Source organism: Hypanus sabinus, chromosome 6 (assembly GCF_030144855.1).
Source record: "Hypanus sabinus isolate sHypSab1 chromosome 6, sHypSab1.hap1, whole genome shotgun sequence".
NCBI classification, from domain to species: Eukaryota; Metazoa; Chordata; class Chondrichthyes; order Myliobatiformes; family Dasyatidae; genus Hypanus; species Hypanus sabinus.
Window position 1 is genome coordinate 134,660,898 of NC_082711.1, and position 24,380 is coordinate 134,685,277.

General features: G+C 52.6%; 1 protein-coding gene across 1 annotated transcript in view; it reads left to right on the top strand.

Moving 5' to 3' along the window:
• The window catches only part of LOC132395196 (serine/arginine repetitive matrix protein 3-like), a 314,865-nt gene that overhangs the window by 228,308 nt on the left and 62,177 nt on the right, over positions 1-24,380 (top strand). The window contains exon 4 of the mRNA XM_059971486.1: positions 857-925. Within this exon, the coding sequence (XP_059827469.1) occupies positions 857-925 (69 nt within the window). The remainder of the gene's footprint in view (positions 1-856; positions 926-24,380) is intronic.

The window sequence follows — 24,380 nt, forward strand, 5'->3', positions numbered from 1 at the left end:
ATAAGGGAGCAATAGATGCTTGTTAACCATTACTTTCCTTTCCAGAGGAGTGTAAGTAGTGAGTGATGAATAAAGGCAGTAGAGGGAAAAGCAACACTGGAACTGATTAATGGAAACATAGCTAATGTGTCACTAACTGTATTTCTAACACACGGACAATCAGATCACAGACCTTCCCTTTGTGCCCTCCATGCCACACTCCCGCCTCTGCATGCTTAATTTCTCTCCCTTCCCACTCTTGATGCAAGTGGTCAACCTGCAACCATTACTGCTTTTTTCCATGTACAGGAGCTCCATGGTTTTCTGTCTTTATTCTGTAAATCTATTCCTCCATTCAGAAATTCATAACTGATCTACATCTCAACTCCATCTGCACATCCTGGTTTCAAATCCCTAATATGCGCTGTTACAGAAGCTTACAAACTCCGTTTCGAAGTTTTCTGTTTATTCCCAGTTTTGTCAGTGGTTTTTTTTGATGACAGAATTTCAGATCTGGTGAGGAACAGCTAGCTTCTGACATCACCCTGAATGACTTGAATTTTGTTCTGTAAATTTGCAAATTCCATTTCCACCTTCCCAGTCATTCATATATTGGGAATCTAAGAGAATAATTTAACGTGGCCTTTTTTATTTTCTGCAATGCAGCAGATTAAACTTGCTTACATTAAAAAACCAGCTAAAAGTACATTAAGTATAGTAAAAGGCTTGCTTGAGATTGCTGATTTGCCTTTCTCTGTTGCAACTAAAATTGCAGTGCCAGCAATATGTTTTCTTGGCTGGTTCTTCCTGTGCTAACTGTGACTGTTTTCAGACAGAAGCAATTGTTATATTTTAAATGTGTTGTTTTTCCTCATAGCTGTGAAAGTTCATCATCATCACGGAAAGAGAGAAAAAAGAAGAGTGGAAAGAAACACAAGAGAGACAGGTGGAGTGGCTTCTGTCTTCTGTAGTTGTAGTGGGTTCCTCTAGGTGTAGCACTTCTAATGGTAATCAGTCAGGCAGCAACAGACCACAGCACAATATCTGACTGACAGAGTTAAAAAGGCCCATATTGCTTAAAGATTTTGAAATTGATTGCAGTTCAATTTTGAACCTGTTTCTAGATAATATATTTTCTGCTTTGCACACAAGGGCAAGGCAGGGATCAAGGCAAGTATTTTACCGTCAAGTTTCATGAGCTGGTGTTTTTATATGTCTTGGCTACCTGGCTGTTGTGTGGCATGCCAATAATGGTAAAAACAGGGATTCATTTCTTCAGCAATGTTCCAAGCAAATGCCTTCTTCACATTTGTCATGGAAGTCAACTTATGCTGGGAAATGCCAAGTGAACTTACAAAGTGTTTTAAAGTGTCCCAGAAATTATCATCATTGTATTTTAGTTCAGGAAACTTTCTTTTTCAATTACCTCATTACATGTATGTGTTTATCTGTGTCAAGGATATCGACAAGCGAGTGGAGGCACAATTTCAGAGTTGAGTGCAGATCTCAGAGAGCCTTGGGATAGACTCTCCCATCATTTTAACTTGACACCATATCCATCCATCCTGAATTCACTGAAACTCAATGGATTATCAGACCTTTTAACTTACAGCAAAATCTAATTTGAGTAATATTTTCAGAAAAAGGGCAAGTCAAAGAGAAAACAAAATATAGCCCTGTCTGCATGAGTTAATGAGTCCCAACTTGTCATTTGTTATTGTGTGTTTGAGAGGTGGGCAATGTCACATGCACTGAAGCCCAATCAATTGTTGACCTTTTGTGCATTCTTCCCTTGTTCCGGCCTTGGCTTTGGAAGTTGAGCAATGTAACAAGCATCTCTGCAACTGTGAACTTCAAAAAGAATTTTCTGAAAATACAACAGAGCTTATACTGTATGTGCCCTTCTCTATCTCCACCTCCTGAGGCTGCAATGCCATCTGACTGTTAAATAAAACCTTTACTGAAGTGAATGCATTAATGTTATACTGCACTTCAAAAATAAAATAACTTCCATAAAGTTGACGATATAAGCTTATACCAGGTCTAATCTCAATATTTAAGACCCTGTATAAAATTACTTAGTGGTAGCACAGTGTCATGTCTGGTAGTAGAGCAGCTGTCTCACAGCTCCTGCAATGAGGTACAATCCAGACCTTTGGTGCTTTCTGGGTGGAGTTTACACCTTCTGATTTTGGGTGCTTCAGTCTCCTTCCACATCCCAAAGATGTCTGGGTTGATAGGTTAACTGGCCACTAAATTTCCACCAGTGTGTCAGTGAGAGATAGAATCTGGAGGGAGTATGTGGAGAATGAAATGGATTGTGCTAACACTGGTAAAAATGGGTGCCTGATAGTTGGCGTAGACTCAGTGGGCTAAAGGGACTATTTCTGTGCTGAGTGACTCTGACCGTAAACATTGATTACTAGTTGTGTGAGAAAGAGTGCAATTACTAATGTTACTGTCATAAAGTATTACAGAACACAGAATATCCCTGTAAAGTAGATGTTAACTTGTTTAATGACTTTATTTCCTGACTCCCTCAGCATTATGTTACTAATCAGTTAGTGTAGAGGTTTAGTACGTACTCAGACTGAATTCTCCTGCCGGTGATAGTCATGGAGAGGAATCTCCATCGTTGAATCCTGTCAGTTGTTGGACACAGTAAATGAACCCAATTTCAGGCAGACTTGAGCACCCAAAAATGTTAAAGACATAAGATCATTCGGTCCATCAACATGGTGCTATCAAGTATGGCCTATTATTTTAATGTCTGTCAGGCATTAATTCAAATTTTACATGATTAACGTCAATGTTAAATCACTGCCAATCAAAAAGTCTATCTCTGAGATTTTTGCCATTCACTGTAAATTTAAATTGTTATTTACAAATTGTGCTTTGACGTTACATCAGGAAACCATGTGTTCAAGTTTAACCTAGCTCTATGCTTCCTCTTTGGAGCATTGGTAGAACTATATTTGTCGTCTGGTTACATGACCAATTTGCAATTCAAAGCCATGACATTTTCTATTGTTTTATGATTTGGAGCAATTAGGGAAAAGATTTGGTTAGTGTGGTGGCCTAGACCCCAGAAGTTCATTTGTGCAATGCTTGAAGAAAGCAGTTTTGTCCCAGTACTTCTCAAATAGAGGTAATATTTTAGTGTTTGCAGGCGCTGTTCATCAACATCAAATGCACCAAGTGCAGTCAACAATAATGTAATATTTAAAATATATTGTTGAGAAGATTTTCAATCACAGTAGGTGTTGTTTACTCACAGGAGAATTAGCTTTTACTAATATTGAAGGCTCTGATTCAAACAAAGATGTTCAGTGGCAAGCTCCACAAGCTCAAAGTTCACTATGCCCACCGATGATCACACCCTCAACTATTTTGATAAAATAGAATAGACATTTCCTGTTCGCCTATACAATGCTCCTACTTATTACTGACATGCAAGAAAGAGGCAAAGCAAATCTCAAAGGAGACCCTGTCACAAAAATCCTGCAAGGATAAGGGCGTAGTAAATCACCTACATGAAGCCATCTCTATGAAAACTTCTTAGGAAATCAATGTCTTTGAGCCCCCACATTACTGACCTCGTAAGCTTTCACTTCGATGTTCACATACGTGGTCGTGCTTTTTCAATATCAAGATTCTGCTCATTCTGCTGCAATCAACGTCAAGGACATGGTCTCCCAGTCACCCAGCCTCCGGAACTTTCCAGCTTGCATCTACTTATAGATGTAATTTATCACACTTTGCACTTCTCTACTTCATTAGGGACATCATTGATGTCGTGTACTTCTCAAATCCCAAGTTCTCCACCAACAGCTCTTCAGTGAATTAGGCAGTCAAACAACGGTTCCCCATAAAGCAGCCACTCATAGACTGCACGTAGTCTTGTAAACTTACTTTCAAGGACACCTGGTTATGGCCACTGTTGAACAGAGGACAACCACCCATTCAGTCCCATTCAGTCGACCTAGGAGGACACTCTCTATCCAAATGAATCACAAGAAATTGGACTAGAGCATCTTAGTAGTGCTCACCATTACTAAGCAATATAATTTTACATGGCAGCCAACAATGCTAATTTTAACAAGGTCCTGAGTGCAGAGAGGTACCGGGATGATGCCTGGATTAGAGAAGGTGTCTTATGAGGAAAGGTCGAGAGAGCTAGGGCTTTTCTCTTCGAACCAAAGGAGGATGAGAGGTGACGATAGAGATGTATAGATTATAAGAGGCATAGAGAGAGTGGACAACAGTACCTGTTTCCCAGGGCGGCAATGTCTTATAAGAGGAACCTGCTTAAGGTGAATGGATAAAAGTTTGAGGGAGATGTCAGAGATAGGTTTTTAACATGGAGCGTGGGAGGCATCTGGACCACACTGCCAGGGCTGGTGGTAGAGGCTGATACATTAGGGACATTTAAGGTACTCGGTGAAAGATAAATGGAGAGTTATGGGCTATATAGGAGGGAAGGATTAGATTGATAATGGAGTAGGTTAAAAACTTGGTACAACATCACTGGCTGAAGGACTCATGCTGTGCTCTACTATTCTATGTCCTATCAAATTTAGCTATATTTTTTGACCTTTTTAAATGGCACTAGTAAATAATGCAGTTATTGGAAAAATGGTGCAGATGAATTTCTAGGCAGAAGGGTTTATAGACAATAGACAATAGGTGCAGGAGTCAGCCATTCAGCCCTTCGAGCCAGCACCGCCATTCACTGTGATCATGGCTGATCATCTACAATCAGTACCCTGTTCCTGGCCTCTCCCCATATCCTTTGACTCCGCTACCTTTAAGTGCTCTATCTAACTCTTCCCTGAAAGCATCCAGAGAATTGGCCTCCACTGCCTTCTGAGGCAGAGCATTCCACAGATCCACAACTCACTGGGTGAAAAAGTTTTTCCTCAACTCTGTACTACATGGCCTACCCCTTATTCTTAAACTGTGACCTCTGGTTCTGGACTCCCCCAACATCGGGAACATGTTTCCTGCCTCTAGCATATCTAATCCCTTAATAATCTTATATGTTTCAATCAGATCCCCACTCATCCTTCTAAATTCCAGTGTATACAAGCCCAGTCGCTCCAATCTTTCAACATATGACAGTCCTGCCATCCCAGGGATTAACCTCGTGAACCTATGCTACACTCTCTGAATAACAAGAATGTTCTTCTGTCATAAGGAGGGCATTGGGAGTTGACCCAACAGCAAGACACAGACATTAAACTACAAGGAACAGGACTAGATGTGAGAAGGAAGCAAGGGAAGTGAGGAAGAAAGGATGCTGGACATGACAAAGGCCCCGGACGAGACAAGGACTCCAGGCCTGGGCTAGGACTTGACGAGGATAGCGGAACCAGGACATGGGAAATGAATGTACAATGGTATACGTGCTATCATAGGGACAGAAATGTGGGCAGAGGGGGTGGGGTGGCCCTGTTGGTGAGGAATGGGATTCAGTCCTTTGCAAGGGGGGACATAGGGTCAGGAGAAGTAGAGTTTGTGTGGATAGAACTGAGGAACAGTAAGGGCAAAAGGACCCAAATGGGTGTTGTCTACAGGCCACCAAACAGTAGCATGGATATTGGGTGCAAGTTGAATAGGGAGTTAACACTGGCATGTGGCAAAGTTATGGGAGATTTCAACATGCAGGTGAACTGGGAGAATCAGGTTGGTGCTGGACCACAGGATAGTCTCCAGGGTGAAGGAAGGACATCCTGGCTGTAGAGGAAGTGCAGCGTAGATTCACGAGGTTAATTCTTGGGATGACTGGACTGTCTTATGCAGAGAGGTTAGAGAGTCTGGGCTTGTACATGCTGGAATTAAGGAGATTGAGAGGGGATCTGATTGAAACATATAAGATTATTAAGGGATTGGACAAGATAGAGGCAGGAAATATGTTCCAGATGCTGGGAGAGTACCAGAGGGCATGGTTTGAGAATAAGGGGTAGGTCATTTAGGACAGAGTTAAGGAAAAATTTCATCTCCCAGAGAGTTGTGGGGGTCTGGAATGCACTGCCTCGGAATGTAGTGGAGGCCAATTCTCTGGATGCTTTCAAGAAGGAGCTAGATAGGTATCTTACAGATAGGGGAATCAAGGGATATGGGGACAAGGCAGGAACCAGGTATTGATAGCAGTTGATCAGCCATGATCTCAAAATGGCGGTGCAGGCTCGAAGGGCTGAATGGTCTACTTCTGCACCTATTGTCTATTGAAACTGGGAACTAGGAGCCTGGGCTTGGACTCCGAGCCAGAGACTGGACAAGGACCCAGAACCCGGGTCTTGACTCGGGCTCGGACTCCAGAACCAGGTGAGGACAAGACATGGCTACAGGACGAGGAGTGGCACAGGACTGGACGTGAGACTCCTGGACAGGACAAGGAAACCCCCAAGCATAGGACGAGGGAATCCCAGCACCCGGCTGGGCAAGGCACATCGACAAGACAAGAACGCAGATCCTTGGTCGAGGGACAACAGGAACACAGAACACAGAGCCTGGGTCAAGGTAGAACAGGAATCCAGAACACAGTCGAGGGAGAGACAGGAACAAGGAACACCGAGCTGGGATACCTCCTTGGATACAGGACATAGGGCCAGGACTCATTACACAGAATGCTGAACACGACGAGACAGTTCCCAATGCCAGATAGTGGCAAATTAGCCCAACTACTGAGCAAAGGCATGGACAACACGGACAGACAGTTCCAAAGAGGGCAAGGCTCCAGGCAGAGACAAGGTGGGCAGGGGCTCCAGGCAGAGACAAGGTGGGCAGGAGCTCCAGGGAGAGACAAGGTGGGCAGGGGCTCCAGGCAGAGACAAGGTGGGCAGGGGCTCCAGGGAATTACAAGATGGGCAGGGGCTCCAGGGAGATACAAGGCGGGCAGGGGCTCCAGGGAGATACAAGGCGGGCAGGAGCTCCAGGCAGAGGCAAGTCGGGTCAGAGGCTCCAGGCAGAGACAAGTCGGGTCAGGGGCTCCAGGCAGAGACAAGGTGGGCAGGGGCTCCAGGCAGAGACAAGGTGGGCAGGGGCTCCAGGCAGAGACAAGGTGGGCAGGGGCTCCAGGGAGAGACAAGGTGGGCAGGAGCTCCAGGCAGAGACAAGGTGGGCAGGAGCTCCAGGCAGAGACAAGGTGGGCAGGAGCTCCAGGGAGAGACAAGGTGGGCAGGGGCTCCAGGCAGAGACAAGGTGGGCAGGGGCTCCAGGGAGAGACAAGGCGGGCAGGGGCTCCAGGGAGATACAAGGTCGGCAGGAGCTCCAGGGAGAGACAAGGTCGGCAGGAGCTCCAGGCAGAGACAAGGCGGGCAGGAGCTCCAGGCAGAGACAAGGTGGGCAGGGGCTCCAGGCAGAGACAAGGTGGGCAGGAGCTCCAGGGAGAGACAAGGTGGGCAGCAGCTCCAGGCAGAGACAAGGTGGGCAGGGGCTCCAGGCAGAGACAAGGTGGGCAGGAGCTCCAGGCAGAGACAAGGTGGGCAGGAGCTCCAGGGAGAGACAAGGTGGGCAGGGGCTCCAGGCAGAGGCAAGGTGGGCAGGGGCTCCAGGCAGAGACAAGGTGGGCAGGGGCTCCAGGGAGAGACAAGGTGGGCAGGAGCTCCAGGGAGAGACAAGGTGGGCAGGAGCTCCAGGCAGAGACAAGGTGGGCAGGAGCTCCAGGGAGAGACAAGGTGGGCAGGAGCTCCAGGGAGAGACAAGGTGGGCAGGAGCTCCAGGGAGAGACAAGGTGGGCAGGAGCTCCAGGGAGAGACAAGGTGGGCAGGAGCTCCAGGGAGATACAAGGTGGGCAGGAGCTCCAGGCAGAGACAAGGTGGGCAGGGGCTCCAGGGAGAGACAAGGTGGGCAGGAGCTCCAGGCAGAGACAAGGTGGGCAGGGGCTCCAGGGAGAGACAAGGTGGGCAGGGGCTCCAGGGAGAGACAAGGTGGGCAGGGGCTCCAGGGGGAGACAAGGTGGGCAGGGGCTCCAGGCAGAGACAAGGTGGGCAGGGGCTCCAGGCAGAGACAAGGTGGGCAGGGGCTCCAGGGAGAGACAAGGTGGGCAGGGGCTCCAGGGGGAGACAAGGTGGGCAGGGGCTCCAGGGGGAGACAAGGTGGGCAGGGGCTCCAGGCGGAGACAAGGTGGGCAGGGGCTCCAGGCAGAGACAAGGTGGGCAGGGGCTCCAGGCAGAGACAAGGTGGGCAGGGGCTCCAGGCAGAGACAAGGTGGGCAGGGGCTCCAGGGAGAGACAAGGTGGGCAGGGGCTCCAGGGAGAGACAAAGTGGGCAGGAGCTCCAGGGAGAGACAAGGTGGGCAGGGGCTCCAGGGAGAGACAAGGTGGGCAGGGGCTCCAGGGAGAGACAAGGCGGGCAGGGGCTCCAGGGAGAGACAAGGTGGGCAGGGGCTCCAGGGAGAGAAAAGGTGGGCAGGGGCTGCAGGCAGAGACAAGGCGGGCAGGGGCTCCAGGCAGAGACAAGGCGGGCAGGGGCTCCAGGCAGAGGGTAGGTGGGCAGGGGCTCCAGGGAGAGACAAGGTGGGCAGGGGCTCCAGGGAGAGACAAGGCGGGCAGGGGCTCCAGGCAGAGACAAGGCGGGCAGGGGCTCCAGGGAGAGACAAGGCGGGCAGGGGCTCCAGGCAGAGACAAGGTGGGCAGGGGCTCCAGGGAGAGACAAGGTGGGCAGGGGCTCCAGGGAGAGACAAGGCGGGCAGGGGCTCCAGGCAGAGACAAGGTGGGCAGGGGCTCCAGGGAGAGACAAGGTGGGCAGGGGCTCCAGGAAGAGACAAGGTGGGCAGGGGCTCCAGGGAGAGACAAGGTGGGCAGGGGCTCCAGGCAGAGGCAAGGTGGGCAGGGGCTCCAGGCAGAGGCAAGTCGGGTCAGAGGCTCCAGGCAGAGACAAGGTGGGCAGAGGCTCCAGGGAGAGACAAGGCGGGCAGGGGCTCCAGGCAGAGGCAAGGTGGGCAGGGGCTCCAGGGAGAGACAAGGTGGGCAGGGGCTCCAGGGAGAGACAAGGCGGGCAGGGGCTCCAGGGAGAGACAAGGTGGGCAGGGGCTCCAGGGAGAGACAAGGTGGGCAGGGGCTCCAGGCAGAGACAAGGTGGGCAGGAGCTCCAGGCAGAGGCAAGGTGGGCAGGGGCTCCAGGGGGAGACAAGGTGGGCAGGGGCTCCAGGTAGAGACAAGGTGGGCAGGGGCTCCAGGCAGAGACAAGGTGGGCAGGGTCTCCAGGGAGAGACAAGGTGGGCAGGGGCTCCAGGGGGAGACAAGGTGGGCAGGGGCTCCAGGCAGAGACAAGGCGGGCAGGGGCTCCAGGTAGAGACAAGGTGGGCAGGAGCTCCAGGGAGAGGCATGGCGGGCAGGGGCTACAGGCAGAGGCAAGTCGGGTCAGAGGCTCCAGGGAGATACAAGGTGGGCAGGGGGTCCAGGCAGAGGCAAGTCGGGTCAGGGGCTCCAGGGAGATACAAGGTGGGCAGGAGCTCCAGGGAGATACAAGGTGGGCAGGGGCTCCAGGCAGAGACAAGGCGGGCAGGGGCTCCAGGGAGATATAAGGTGGGCAGGGGCTCCAGGCAGAGACAAGGTGGGCAGGGGCTCCAGGCAGAGACAAGGTGGGCAGGGGCTCCAGGAAGAGACAATGCGGGCAGGGGCTCCAGGGAGATACAAGGTGGGCAGGGGCTCCAGGCAGAGACAAGGCGGGCAGGGGCTCCAGACAGAGACAAGGTGGGCAGGGGCTCCAGGCAGAGACAAGGCGGGCAGGGGCTCCAGGCAGAGACAAGGCGGGCAGGGGCTCCAGGCAGAGACAAGGCGGGCAGGGGCTCCAGGGAGATACAAGGTGGGCAGCGGCTCCAGGCAGAGACAAGGCGGGCAGGGGCTCCAGGCAGAGACAAGGTGGGCAGGGGCTCCAGGGAGAGACAAGGTGGGCAGGGGCTCCAGGCAGAGACAAGGTGGGCAGGGGCTCCAGGCAGAGACAAGGTGGGCAGGGGCTCCAGGGAGATACAAGGTGGGCAGGAGCTCCAGGCAGAGACAAGGTGGTCAGGGGCTCCAGGCAGAGACAAGGTGGTCAGGGGCTCCAGGGAGAGACAAGGTGGGCAGGGGCTCCAGGGAGATACAAGGTGGGCAGGAGCTCCAGGCAGAGACAAGGTTGGCAGGGGCTCCAGGGAGATACAAGGAGGGCAGGGGCTCCAGGCAGAGACAAGGTGGGCAGGAGCTCCAGGCAGAGACAAGGTGGGCAGGGGCTCCAGGGAAAGACAAGGTGGGCAGGAGCTCCAGGGAGAGACAAGGTGGGCAGGGGCTCCAGGGAGAGACAAGGTGGGCAGGAGCTCCAGGGAGAGACAAGGTGGGCAGGAGCTCCAGGGAGAGACAAGGTGGGCAGGAGCTCCAGGGAGATACAAGGTGGGCAGGAGCTCCAGGCAGAGACAAGGTGGGCAGGGGCTCCAGGGAGAGACAAGGTGGGCAGGAGCTCCAGGCAGAGACAAGGTGGGCAGGGGCTCCAGGGAGAGACAAGGTGGGCTGGGGCTCCAGGGAGAGACAAGGTGGGCAGGGGCTCCAGGGGGAGACAAGGTGGGCAGGGGCTCCAGGCAGAGACAAGGTGGGCAGGGGCTCCAGGCAGAGACAAGGTGGGCAGGGGCTCCAGGGAGAGACAAGGTGGGCAGGGGCTCCAGGGGGAGACAAGGTGGGCAGGGGCTCCAGGGGGAGACAAAGTGGGCAGGGGCTCCAGGCGGAGACAAGGTGGGCAGGGGCTCCAGGCAGAGACAAGGTGGGCAGGGGCTCCAGGCAGAGACAAGGTGGGCAGGGGCTCCAGGCAGAGACAAGGTGGGCAGGGGCTCCAGGGAGAGACAAGGTGGGCAGGGGCTCCAGGGAGAGACAAAGTGGGCAGGAGCTCCAGGGAGAGACAAGGTGGGCAGGGGCTCCAGGGAGAGACAAGGTGGGCAGGGGCTCCAGGGAGAGACAAGGCGGGCAGGGGCTCCAGGGAGAGACAAGGTGGGCAGGGGCTCCAGGGAGAGAAAAGGTGGGCAGGGGCTGCAGGCAGAGACAAGGCGGGCAGGGGCTCCAGGCAGAGACAAGGCGGGCAGGGGCTCCAGGCAGAGGGTAGGTGGGCAGGGGCTCCAGGGAGAGACAAGGCGGGCAGGGGCTCCAGGCAGAGACAAGGCGGGCAGGGGCTCCAGGGAGAGACAAGGCGGGCAGGGGCTCCAGGCAGAGACAAGGTGGGCAGGGGCTCCAGGGAGAGACAAGGTGGGCAGGGGCTCCAGGGAGAGACAAGGCGGGCAGGGGCTCCAGGCAGAGACAAGGTGGGCAGGGGCTCCAGGGAGAGACAAGGTGGGCAGGGGCTCCAGGAAGAGACAAGGTGGGCAGGGGCTCCAGGGAGAGACAAGGTGGGCAGGGGCTCCAGGCAGAGGCAAGGTGGGCAGGGGCTCCAGGCAGAGGCAAGTCGGGTCAGAGGCTCCAGGCAGAGACAAGGTGGGCAGGGGCTCCAGGGAGAGACAAGGCGGGCAGGGGCTCCAGGCAGAGGCAAGGTGGGCAGGGGCTCCAGGGAGAGACAAGGTGGGCAGGGGCTCCAGGGAGAGACAAGGCGGGCAGGGGCTCCAGGGAGAGACAAGGTGGGCAGGGGCTCCAGGGAGAGACAAGGTGGGCAGGGGCTCCAGGCAGAGACAAGGTGGGCAGGGGCTCCAGGCAGAGACAAGGTGGGCAGGGGGTCCAGGCAGAGACAAGGTGGGCAGGGGGTCCAGGCAGAGGCAAGTCGGGTCAGGGGCTCCAGGGAGATACAAGGTGGGCAGGAGCTCCAGGGAGATACAAGGTGGGCAGGGGCTCCAGGCAGAGACAAGGCGGGCAGGGGCTCCAGGGAGATATAAGGTGGGCAGGGGCTCCAGGCAGAGACAAGGTGGGCAGGGGCTCCAGGCAGAGACAAGGTGGGCAGGGGCTCCAGGAAGAGACAATGCGGGCAGGGGCTCCAGGGAGATACAAGGTGGGCAGGGGCTCCAGGCAGAGACAAGGCGGGCAGGGGCTCCAGACAGAGACAAGGCGGGCAGGGGCTCCAGGCAGAGACAAGGCGGGCAGGGGCTCCAGGCAGAGACAAGGCGGGCAGGGGCTCCAGGCAGAGACAAGGCGGGCAGGGGCTCCAGGGAGATACAAGGTGGGCAGCGGCTCCAGGCAGAGACAAGGCGGGCAGGGGCTCCAGGCAGAGACAAGGTGGGCAGGGGCTCCAGGGAGAGACAAGGTGGGCAGAGGCTCCAGGCAGAGACAAGGTGGGCAGGGGCTCCAGGCAGAGACAAGGTGGGCAGGGGCTCCAGGGAGATACAAGGTGGGCAGGAGCTCCAGGCAGAGACAAGGTGGTCAGGGGCTCCAGGCAGAGACAAGGTGGTCAGGGGCTCCAGGGAGAGACAAGGTGGGCAGGGGCTCCAGGGAGATACAAGGTGGGCAGGAGCTCCAGGCAGAGACAAGGTTGGCAGGGGCTCCAGGGAGATACAAGGTGGGCAGGGGCTCCAGGCAGAGACAAGGTGGGCAGGAGCTCCAGGCAGAGACAAGGTGGGCAGGGGCTCCAGGGAGAGACAAGGTGGGCAGGAGCTCCAGGGAGAGACAAGGTGGGCAGGGGCTCCAGGGAGAGACAAGGTGGGCAGGGGCTCCAGGCAGAGACAAGGTGGGCAGGGGCTCCAGGGAGATACAAGGTGGGCAGGGGCTCCAGGGAGAGACAAGGCGGGCAGGGGCTCCAGGCAGAGACAAGGCGGGCAGGGGCTCCAGGCAGAGACAAGGTGGGCAGGAGCTCCAGGGAGAGACAAGGTGGGCAGGGGCTCCAGGGAGAGACAAGGTGGGCAGGGGCTCCAGGCAGAGACAAGGTGGGCAGGGGCTCCAGGGAGATACAAGGTGGGCAGGGGCTCCAGGGAGAGACAAGGTGGGCAGGGGCTCCAGGGAGAGACAAGGCGGGCAGGGGCTCCAGGGAGAGACAAGGTGGGCAGGGGCTCCAGGCAGAGGCAAGGTGGGCAGGGGCTCCAGGGAGAGACAAGGTGGGCAGGGGCTCCAGGGAGATACAAGGTGGTCAGGGGCTCCAGGGAGATACAAGGTGGGCAGGGGCTCCAGGGAGAGACAAGGTGGGCAGGAGCTCCAGGCAGAGACAAGGTGGGCAGGGGCTCCAGGCAGAGACAAGGTGGGCAGGAGCTCCAGGCAGAGACAAGGTGGGCAGGGGCTCCAGGCAGAGACAAGGTGGGCAGGAGCTCCAGGCGGAGGGTAGGTGGGCAGGAGCTCCAGGGAGAGACAAGGTGGGCAAGGCTCCAGGGAGAGACAAGGTGGGCAGGGGCTCCAGGCAGAGACAAGGTGGGCAGGAGCTCCAGGCAGAGACAAGGTGGGCAGGGGCTCCAGGGAGAGACAAGGTGGGCAGGAGCTCCAGGCAGAGGGTAGGTGGGCAGGGGCTCCAGGCAGACACAAGGTGGGCAGGGTCTCCAGGCATAGACAAGGTGGGCAGGGGGTCCAGGCAGAGGCAAGTCGGGTCAGGGGCTCCAGGGAGATACAAGGTGGGCAGGAGCTCCAGGGAGATACAAGGTGGGCAGGGGCTCCAGGTAGAGACAAGGTGGGCAGGGGCTCCAGGCAGAGACAAGGCGGGCAGGGGCTCCAGGGAGATACAAGGTGGGCAGGGGCTCCAGGCAGAGACAAGGTGGGCAAGGGCTCCAGGCAGAGACAAGGTGGGCAGGGGCTCCAGGGAGAGACAAGGTGGGCAGGGGCTCCAGGCAGAGACAAGGTGGGCAGGGGCTCCAGGCAGAGACAAGGTGGGCAGGGGCTCCAGGGAGATACAAGGTGGGCAGGAGCTCCAGGCAGAGACAAGGTTGGCAGGGGCTCCAGGGAGATACAAGGTGGGCAGGGGCTCCAGGCAGAGACAAGGTGGGCAGGAGCTCCAGGCAGAGACAAGGTGGGCAGGGGCTCCAGGGAGAGACAAGGTGGGCAGGAGCTCCAGGGAGAGACAAGGTGGGCAGGGGCTCCAGGGAGAGACAAGGTGGGCAGGGGCTCCAGGCAGAGACAAGGTGGGCAGGGGCTCCAGGGAGATACAAGGTGGGCAGGGGCTCCAGGGAGAGACAAGGCGGGCAGGGGCTCCAGGCAGAGACAAGGCGGGCAGGGGCTCCAGGCAGAGACAAGGTGGGCAGGAGCTCCAGGGAGAGACAAGGTGGGCAGGGGCTCCAGGGAGAGACAAGGTGGGCAGGGGCTCCAGGCAGAGACAAGGTGGGCAGGGGCTCCAGGGAGATACAAGGTGGGCAGGGGCTCCAGGGAGAGACAAGGCGGGCAGGGGCTCCAGGCAGAGACAAGGCGGGCAGGGGCTCCAGGCAGAGACAAGGTGGGCAGGAGCTCCAGGGAGAGACAAGGTGGGCAGGGGCTCCAGGGAGAGACAAGGTGGGCAGGGGCTCCAGGCAGAGACAAGGTGGGCAGGGGCTCCAGGGAGATACAAGGTGGGCAGGGGCTCCAGGGAGAGACAAGGTGGGCAGGGGCTCCAGGGAGAGACAAGGCGGGCAGGGGCTCCAGGGAGAGACAAGGTGGGCAGGGGCTCCAGGCAGAGGCAAGGTGGGCAGGGGCTCCAGGGAGAGACAAGGTGGGCAGGGGCTCCAGGGAGATACAAGGTGGGCAGGGGCTCCAGGGAGATACAAGGTGGGCAGGGGCTCCAGGGAGAGACAAGGTGGGCAGGAGCTCCAGGCAGAGACAAGGTGGTCAGGGGCTCCAGGCAGAGACAAGGTGGGCAGGAGCTCCAGGCAGAGACAAGGTGGGCAGGGGCTCCAGGCAGAGACAAGGTGGGCAGGAGCTCCAGGCAGAGGGTAGGTGGGCAGGAGCTCCAGGGAGAGACAAGGTGGGCAAGGCTCCAGGGAGAGACAAGGTGGGCAGGGGCTCCAGGCAGAGACAAGGTGGGCAGGAGCTCCAGGCAGAGACAAGGTGGGCAGAGGCTCCAGGGAGAGACAAGGTGGGCAGGAGCTCCAGGCAGAGGGTAGGTGGGCAGGGGCTCCAGGCAGAGACAAGGTGGGCAGGGTCTCCAGGCATAGACAAGGTGGGCAGTGGGTCCAGGCAGAGGCAAGTCGGGTCAGGGGCTCCAGGGAGATACAAGGTGGGCAGGAGCTCCAGGGAGATACAAGGTGGGCAGGGGCTCCAGGCAGAGACAAGGTGGGCAGGGGCTCCAGGGAGAGACAAGGTGGGCAGGGGCTCCTGGCAGAGACAAGGTTGGCAGGGGCTCCAGGCAGATACAAGGTGGGCAGGAGCTCCAGGCAGAGACAAGGTGGTCAGGGGCTCCAGGGAGAGACAAGGTGGGCAGGGGCTCCAGGGAGATACAAGGTGGGCAGGAGCTCCAGGCAGAGACAAGGTTGGCAGGGGCTCCAGGGAGATACAAGGTGGGCAGGGGCTCCAGGCAGAGACAAGGTGGGCAGGAGCTCCAGGCAGAGACAAGGTGGGCAGGGGCTCCAGGGAGAGACAAGGTGGGTAGGAGCTCCAGGGAGAGACAAGGTGGGCAGGGGCTCCAGGGAAGGACAAGGTGGGCAGGAGCTCCAGGCAGAGACAAGGTGGGCAAGGGGCTCCAGGGAGATACAAGGTGGGCAGGGGCTCCAGGGAGAGACAAGGCGGGCAGGGACTCCAGGCAGAGACAAGGTGGGCAGGGGCTCCAGGGAGATACAAGGTGGGCAGGGGCTCCAGGCAGAGACAAGGTGGGCAGGGGCTCCAGGCAGAGACAAGGCGGGCAGGGGCTCCAGTCAGAGACAAGGTGGGCAGGAGCTCCAGGGAGAGACAAGGTGGGCAGGGGCTCCAGGGAGAGACAAGGTGGGCAGGGGCTCCAGGCAGAGACAAGGTGGGCAGGGGCTCCAGGGAGATACAAGATGGGCAGGGGCTCCAGGGAGAGACAAGGTGGGCAGGGGCTCCAGGCAGAGACAAGGTGGGCAGGAGCTCCAGGCAGAGACAAGGTGGGCAGGGGCTCCAGGCAGAGACAAGGTGGGCAGGAGCTCCAGGCAGAGGGTAGGTGGGCAGGAGCTCCAGGGAGAGACAAGGTGGGCAAGGCTCCAGGGAGAGACAAGGTGGGCAGGGGCTCCAGGCAGTGACAAGGTGGGCAGGAGCTCCAGGCAGAGACAAGGTGGGCAGGGGCTCCAGGGAGAGACAAGGTGGGCAGGAGCTCCAGGCAGAGGGTAGGTGGGCAGGGGCTCCAGGCAGAGACAATGTGGGCAGGGTCTCCAGGCATAGACAAGGTGGGCAGTGGGTCCAGGCAGAGGCAAGTCGGGTCAGGGGCTCCAGGGAGATACAAGGTGGGCAGGAGCTCCAGGGAGATACAAGGTGGGCAGGGGCTCCAGGCAGAGACAAGGTGGGCAGGGGCTCCAGGGAGAGACAAGGTGGGCAGGGGCTCCTGGCAGAGACAAGGTGGGCAGGGGCTCCAGGCAGTGACAAGGTGGGCAGGAGCTCCAGGCAGAGACAAGGTGGGCAGGGGCTCCAGGGAGAGACAAGGTGGGCAGGAGCTCCAGGCAGAGGGTAGGTGGGCAGGGGCTCCAGGCAGAGACAATGTGGGCAGGGTCTCCAGGCATAGACAAGGTGGGCAGTGGGTCCAGGCAGAGGCAAGTCGGGTCAGGGGCTCCAGGGAGATACAAGGTGGGCAGGAGCTCCAGGGAGATACAAGGTGGGCAGGGGCTCCAGGCAGAGACAAGGTGGGCAGGGGCTCCAGGGAGAGACAAGGTGGGCAGGAGCTCCAGGCAGAGGGTAGGTGGGCAGGGGCTCCAGGCAGAGACAAGGTGGGCAGGGGCTCCAGGCAGAGACAAGGTGGGCAGGGGCTCCAGGGAGAGACAAGGTGGGCAGGAGCTCCAGGCAGAGGGTAGGTGGGCAGGGGCTCCAGGGAGAGACAAGGTGGGCAGGAGCTCCAGGCAGAGGGTGGGTGGGCAGGGGCTCCAGGCAGAGACAAGGTGGGCAGGGGCTCCAGGCAGAGACAAGGTGGGCAGGGGCTCCAGGGAGAGACAAGGTGGGCAGGGGCTCCAGGCAGAGGCAAGTCGGGTCAGGGGCTCCAGGCAGAGACAAGGTCGGCAGGGGCTCCAGGCAGAGGGTAGGTGAGGTGGGGCGAGGCTGCAGGCAGAGGGTAGGTGAGGTGGTGTGAGGCTCCAGGCAGAGGGTAGGTGAGTCGGGGTGAGGCTCCAGGCAGAGACAAGGTGGGCAGGGGCTCCAGGGAGAAGGTAGGTGAGGCGGGGCAAGGCTCCAGACACAGCTTGCAGGCAGGGCTTCAGAGGGAAGGAAGGGAACAGTCCAGCCTTAGGGTAACGGCAATGACGGCCTGACTTACCCCACGGAGGCGAGGACAGGATACCGACGGGACAAACCCACACAGAGGTAAGGACATGATACTGACAAGACGAACCCAACAGAGACAAGGACAGAATACCGACGACAAACCAGCAACCAGTCTCAAACCCAGGGCCACTTATATTCCTGGCCCCAAGACGAGAATCAGGTGCCTAAGATTAAGCCCAAATGGGACAAGGGACACTGGGAGACTGGAGTCTGGAGTCCACAGACCGGAGCGTGACACCTGCCTCAAATTTGGAGACCAAAACTACACACAGTACTCCAGGTGTGGTCTCACCAGAGCCCTGTACAACTGCAGAAAGACCTCTTTTCAACCTTATTTTAACTCTGTCCCAACTTTTGTTGAGTGTGTTGCACCATCAAATTCTAAATTTGTGTATATTTACAAAATACAAGTAAGTTGGTCAGTAAAACTATTGAAAATCTTTTCTTTGTACTTTTGTCAGTTAAATAAAGGTTCACGTGAATTAACATATCACAGATTTTTGTTTTTATTGCATTTTGGAAAATATCCCAACTTTTCTGGAAATGGGGTTTGTAAATCATTAATGTATATTGTAAATTGCTGCGGTCCCAGCACAGAGCCTTGTGGTACCCCACTAGTCACTGCCTGCCATTCTGAAAAGGACCTGTTAATCCCTACTCTTTGTTTCCTGTCTGCCAACCAATTTTCTATCCATGTTAGTACCCTACCCCCAATGCCATGTGCTCTAATTTTGCCCACTAATCTCCTATGTGGGACCTTATCAAAGGCTTTCTGGAAGTCCAGGTACACTATATCCACTGGCTCTCCCTTGTCCATTTTCATAGTTACATCCTCAAAAAATTCCATATGATTAGTCAAGCATGATTTCCCCTTCGTAAATCCATGCTGACTCGGACCGATCCTGTTACTGCTATCCAAATGTGCCGTTACTTCATCTTTTATAATTGACTCCAGCATCTTCCCCACCACTGATGTCAGGCTAAATGGTCTATAAATTCCTGTTTTCTCTCTCCCTCCTTTCTTAAAAAGTGGGATAACATTAGCTATCCTCCAATCCACAGGAACTGATCCTGAATCTATGGAACATTGTAAAATAATTACCAATGCTTCCACGATTTCCAGAGCCACCTCCTTTAGTACCCTGGGATGCAGACCATCAGGGCCTGAGGATTTATCAGCCTTCAGTCCCATCAGTCTACCCAACATAATTTTCTGTCTAATGTGAATTTCCTTCAGTTCCTCAGTTACCCTAGGTCCTCTGGTCACTATTACATCTGGGAGATTGTCTGTGTCTTCCCTAGTGAAGACACATCCAAAGTACCTGTTCAACTTGTCTGCTGTTTCCTTGTTCCCCATAATAAATTCACCCGTTTCTGTCTTCAAAGGCCCGACTTTGGTCTTAACTATTTTTTTTTCCTCTTCACATACCTAAAGAAGCATTTACTATCCTCCTTTATATTCTTGGCTAGCTTACTTTTGTACCTCATCTTTTTTCCCCATATTGCCTTTTTAGTAATCTTCTGTTGCTCTTTAAAAGTTTCCCAATCCTCTGGCTTCCTGCTCATCTTTGCTATGTTATACTTCTTCTCTTTTATTTTTATACTGTCCTTGACTTCCCTTGTCAGCCACAATCACCCACTACTCCCCTTAGAATCTTTCTTCCTCTTTGGAATAATATCTTCTGTATTATTCCCAGAAATACCTGCCATTGTTGTTCCACTGTCATCCCTGCTAGGGTATCCTTCCAGTCAACTTTGGCCAGTTCCTCCCTCATGGCTCCATAGTCCCCTTTGTTCAACTGTAATACTGACTCTTCTGATTTTCCCTTCTCCCCCTCAAATTGTAGATTAAAACTTATCATATTATGGTCACTACCTCCTAATGGCTCCTTTACCTCGAGTTCCCTGATCAAATCCGATTCATTACACAACACTAAATCCAGAATTGCCTTCTCCCTGGTAGGCTCCAGTACAAGCTGCTCTAAGAATCCATCTCGGAGGCACCCCACAAACTCCCTTTCTTGGGGTCCAGTACCAACCTAATTTTCCCAGTCTACCTGCATGTTGAAATCCCCCATTACAACTGTAGCATTACCTTTGTGACATGCCAATTTTAACTCTTGATTCAATTTGCACCCCATATCTAGGCTACTGTTTGGGGGCCTGTAGATAACTCCCATTAGGGTCTTTTTGCCCTTACAGTTTCTCAGTTCTATCCATACTGACTACATCTCCTGATTCTATGTCACCCCTCGCAAGGGACTGAATTTCATTTCTCACCAACTGAGCCACCCCAACCCCTCTGCCCACCTGTCTGTCCTTTCGATAGAACATATACCCTTGAATACTCATTTCCCAGCCCTGGTCCTCTTGCAGCCATGTCTCTGTTATTTCTACAACATCATACTTGCCAATTTCCAACTGAGCCTCAAGCTCAGTTGTGGTTTAAACCACATAGGATAGAATTTTTAAGCCCTTTCTTGTCTGAGGCCAAACTGTTCATCAGGTTTGGTTGCTGGTTGGCAAGTGAATACTCCAGGGAAAAGTCAGAGCCCAAAAGTGGAGTTGTCAGGAATAATTGTTAGGAGAGTGTTTAAGTGGTGGTGGAATAGGAGGAAGTGTGGATGGAGATCAGAATGGGGTAAAGGCAAAGAAACATTATGTAGTGTAGTGAGGCATTAAGATAGGAATGCCAGTGCCCTCTCTGTGATCTGTGTTTGTGACAGATTATAAAGATTGAGTATGGTTGTTGATTAAAATTGGGCAAAGAAGAATGCACACTAGCCTGAAAGTTACCAGGATAAGGCTCTCCTTTCCAGGACATCAGAGGTGTCCTCCTTCTTCAAAGACCAGTGTTTTCCTTCCTGCAACATTGATGCTGCCCTCACTCACAGCTTCTCCACTTCCTGGTCATCCGCGCTCACCCCGTCGTCATGACGCCATAACAGGGTAGAGTTCTTTTTGTCCTCACCTAACACCCCATGAGCCTCTGTGTCCAACATGTTATACTCCACAACCTCGAACATCTTCAATGGGAGCCTTTCGCCAAACACATCTTTACCTCACCCCATTCTCTGCTTTCCGCATGGATCATTTCCTCCATGACTCTTTTGTTCATTCATCCCTCCAAACTAATCTGTCTCCTGACACATATCCCTGCAATCAAGAGAAACATGTCACCTGCCCGTTCACCTCTTCACTCATCTCCATTCAGATGAGTCCTTCCAGGTGGGGCAGCACTTCACCAGCATTTCATCTGTTGTACCTGGTGCTCCTGCTGCAGCCTCCCCTACATTGGTGAGGCCCATTGCAGATTGGGGGGTCTGCTTTGTCAAGCACCTCCAATCTGTTCACCGAAAGCGGAACTTCTCAGTGGTCAACCATTTTGATTCTTGTCCCTTTCCCATTCCCACATGATGATCTCTTCTGCCACGATGAGGTCATCCTCAGGGTGGAGGAGCAACACCTCATATTCCCCTAGGTAGCCTCCAACCTGATGGCATGAATATCAATTTCTCTTTTTGGTGATGTTTTTTTCTCTTTTTTCTTTTCCCCTCCACCTTCCATCTTCTTCTCTTCCCTACTCTAGCTCCTTACCTCTTCTCCTCAGCAGCCTATTATCTCCTCTTTTTCTCATGGTCCACTCTCCTGTCTTATCAGAATCCATCTTTTCCGGCCCTGTACCTTTCCCAGTCATCTGGCTTCACCTATCACCTTCTAGCTTGTCATCATTCTCCTCCCCCACCTTTTTATTCAGGCTTCTCCATTCCTTTCCAGTCCTGCTGAAATGACTTGGCCTAAAGCATCGATGGTTGATTCGTTTTCATAGATGTTGCTTGACCTGCTGAGATCTTCCAGCATTTTGTGCGTGATGCTCTAAATTTCCAGCATCGGCAGAATCTCTTGTGTTTAACAATAGAAATCGCATTAATATGAACTTCCTTCGAAAGTTTTATTGACCAATGACTCACTCACTAAAAACCCGAAGTGGGCAAGTTCAGGAAGGTTATGTCAGAGGACTGGTTCAGGATAATATTGGGTGATATAAAGATATAATGAGGCCTTGGTTTCTAACAGGTAAATGGGGCAAGATGACATTGGCTGGGGGAGTGCGTGGGTGGATGGTCAGTAATAGTGAAAAATTAAAGAAGCCTCAAATTTCCAGCAGTGGCCCATGTAGGTTTAGGACTTAGCTGATGCCCTGGCAGACCTTAGCCCTTTGGTTAAGGCTATTTCAGAGTTTGAGCCACCTCTGAACAGTTGCATTTAATATGTTAAAAAATTATTTTTTAAGTGTTGTTTATAGTTATTGTGGAAGCTCACTATCAGGGCTTCTTGTGCATAGCAGTTCGCATTGCTACATAATATGTGGCATCGCACAACCTTTCAGACCTGTTTGAATCAAAATCAGGATCAGTTTTATAATTACTAACATACATTGTGAAATCTGTTGCTTGCAGCAGCAGTGAAGTGCGAGACATAAAAACTGTACTGAAAGTTTCAATGAGAACCATTTGAAAAGTAAATACCGCAAAAAAGAGCAAAATAGCTGTGGTGGTGTTCATGGACTGTTCAGGGATCTGATGCTGCAGCAGAAGAAGCTGTTCCTAAAATGCTGAGTATGGGGCTTCAGGCTCCTGTGCCTTCTCCTTGTTGGTTGGAATAAGAAGAAGCATGACCTGGATGGTGAGAGTCCTCAATGATGGATGTCGCCTGTTTGAGGCATCGCCTCAAGTGTCCTCATTGGTGCGGAGACCAATGACCATGATGGGACTAGCTGAGTCTACAACTCGATGCAGCTTTTTTCAATCCTTTGCATTGGACTCTCCGTACCAAGCAGTAATGTAATCAATTAGAATTCTCTCCACCTTTACATCAGTAGAAATTTGCTTGGGTCTTTGCTGATGTACCAAATCTCTTCAGACTCCTAATAATCTATAAACTGCTGACGTGCCTTCTTAATGATGTATCAACATGTTGGGTCCAGGATAAATTCTTTGATGTGTTGATATCCTTTCCACTGCTGACCTCAATGAGTTATGGTGCATGCTCTCCTGACTTCCACTTCCAGAAGTCCAGAATCAATTCCTAGGCCTTGCTGATATTGAGTGCAAGTTTGCTGTTGAGACAACTCTCAACCAGCCAGTCTGTCTCACTCTTGCATGCCTCCTCATCAATGTCTAAAGTTCTGCTAACAATAGTCATGTCATCAGTGAATTAAAGCTGGTGTTTCTGCTGTGCTTAGCCACTTAGACATGAACTCTCATTTGCTGTTGTGCATAAGTCCATGAATTCTTCGTCCGGGTTCTTTATAACACGTGGTGATCTTACCAAGATGTGGATAATGATAAAGAGGAACATGCAGAAAACAAGAGCCATTTAGCTCCTTATGCTGAACTAACCCACGGCAACAATGATGAAAGTCAAAATTTCTGGTCAGACAGAGGTTTGAGGAATGCTCCTTGCTTCACATGGACATAGGGGAGGGCAGAAAATTATGCAGATAAACTGGTGAATATTAAGCTATATATTCTATGTGGAAAATATATTGAAGCCACATTATAGTATATTTGTTGCAATATTCATCAGTATGATAAGTGATCATTTCCCAGAGAATCCAGTGAGGTTGAGGGGAAATAATTTGCTTTACAATAGCGCCTCATTAGAAAATACATTTGTGCAACTTCTCCATCTAAAGCAAATATTAAAAAACTAACATTTTGTCTACCATTTTAGTTACACTATGCCTTGATTTCACTTTTCCTTAACCTGATTAAGCTTTGCTCCATTGAAACTTGAATATCTGGTGGAACTGAAATCTAAACAAGGTTCCAAGAAAACTAGGGATGTACAAGCATATTGGGGAATCTATTCTGCACCTGACTTAATTGTTGCAAAAGAATTTCAGCAAATCACACCAAAAATTATGTATGAAAACAAATTTTTTTGGAAATATTGAACTGATCAGAAAGCATCTGTGGAGAAAGACATTCTAGGTCAGTGATTCTTTATTCAAAACATTAAAACTGGGACTTCGAAGCTGTCCAGTAGCTGACTGATACTCAATTGACAGTCTATGAGATGGGTTTTCCCACATGGTCCTATAAAATGTTCTTAGAAAGGAAAATGGTCTTCTTTTTCTGGATTATACATTGTGGTATTTATGACTTCTAAAATGGGAAGGGGAACCTATAATAATTACTAAATGTTGTATTTTCATCAATTTTTTTCAAAAACAATGTCTTTATTGCATGTTTAAGTAACCTTGATACATGGAACCTTTCATTTGAGAATTTTTTTTTTGGCCAAATCATAGTGTATTGTTGTAGAGGTTACTTCAAACAAACCCCTACACTTACTCACTTCTCATCTTATACAGGTCTGATTCAGGTTACAGAAAAAAGAGGAGGCATAGGTAAGCATTGTAAAGCTTCGTCAGCTGCCTACTGTGAATGACCACATAACCTGTCGGGATTAGAATTGGCACAGCTGGGAGTATGGGTATTGGTTGGTCTCCTATGCTGTAGAAATTGAAATTAGTTCTTAATATCCATAGTCTCTGAAGAATATCATTTTCTAGATCAATGTGTTAATGGACTAACTTGAGCGCAGTTTAGTTGAAATCTTGTATTATGCAGTGATAAAGAGCTAATTAATAACTCTGTAGTTAAGAGCCTTTTATGGGAAGACCAATGAAAATATGATAGAATTTTTTTACGAAGATAAATAATTCTATTTAGTTCAAAGTCAAAGCCGTAAATCCAAGCAAAGCAAACTATGTAAATATGGGACATGAGTTGACTGTGCTAAATTGGGAGGCTGCAGTGAAAAAAGTATGAATACAATGAACAAAGTTTAAATAAGGCACCAAAAATAAACTGGATACCAGATCCGGCCATGGCTACCAAGAAACGTAATATTAGATTAAAGTTCATTGTCATATGCGCAAGTACACTTATGCACGGGTACAATGAAAAAACAACTTCCTGGCAGCAATACCACAGGCATATAGCATCAGATAAGCAGCATCCACAATAAAAACAACAATTCAACATGAATGATGCATACAAGATACAACACAATTCTTACAAATAAGACAGAGTTCATTGCAGTATCAAGTGGCATATGTTGTTGCTAAACTATAGTGATTAG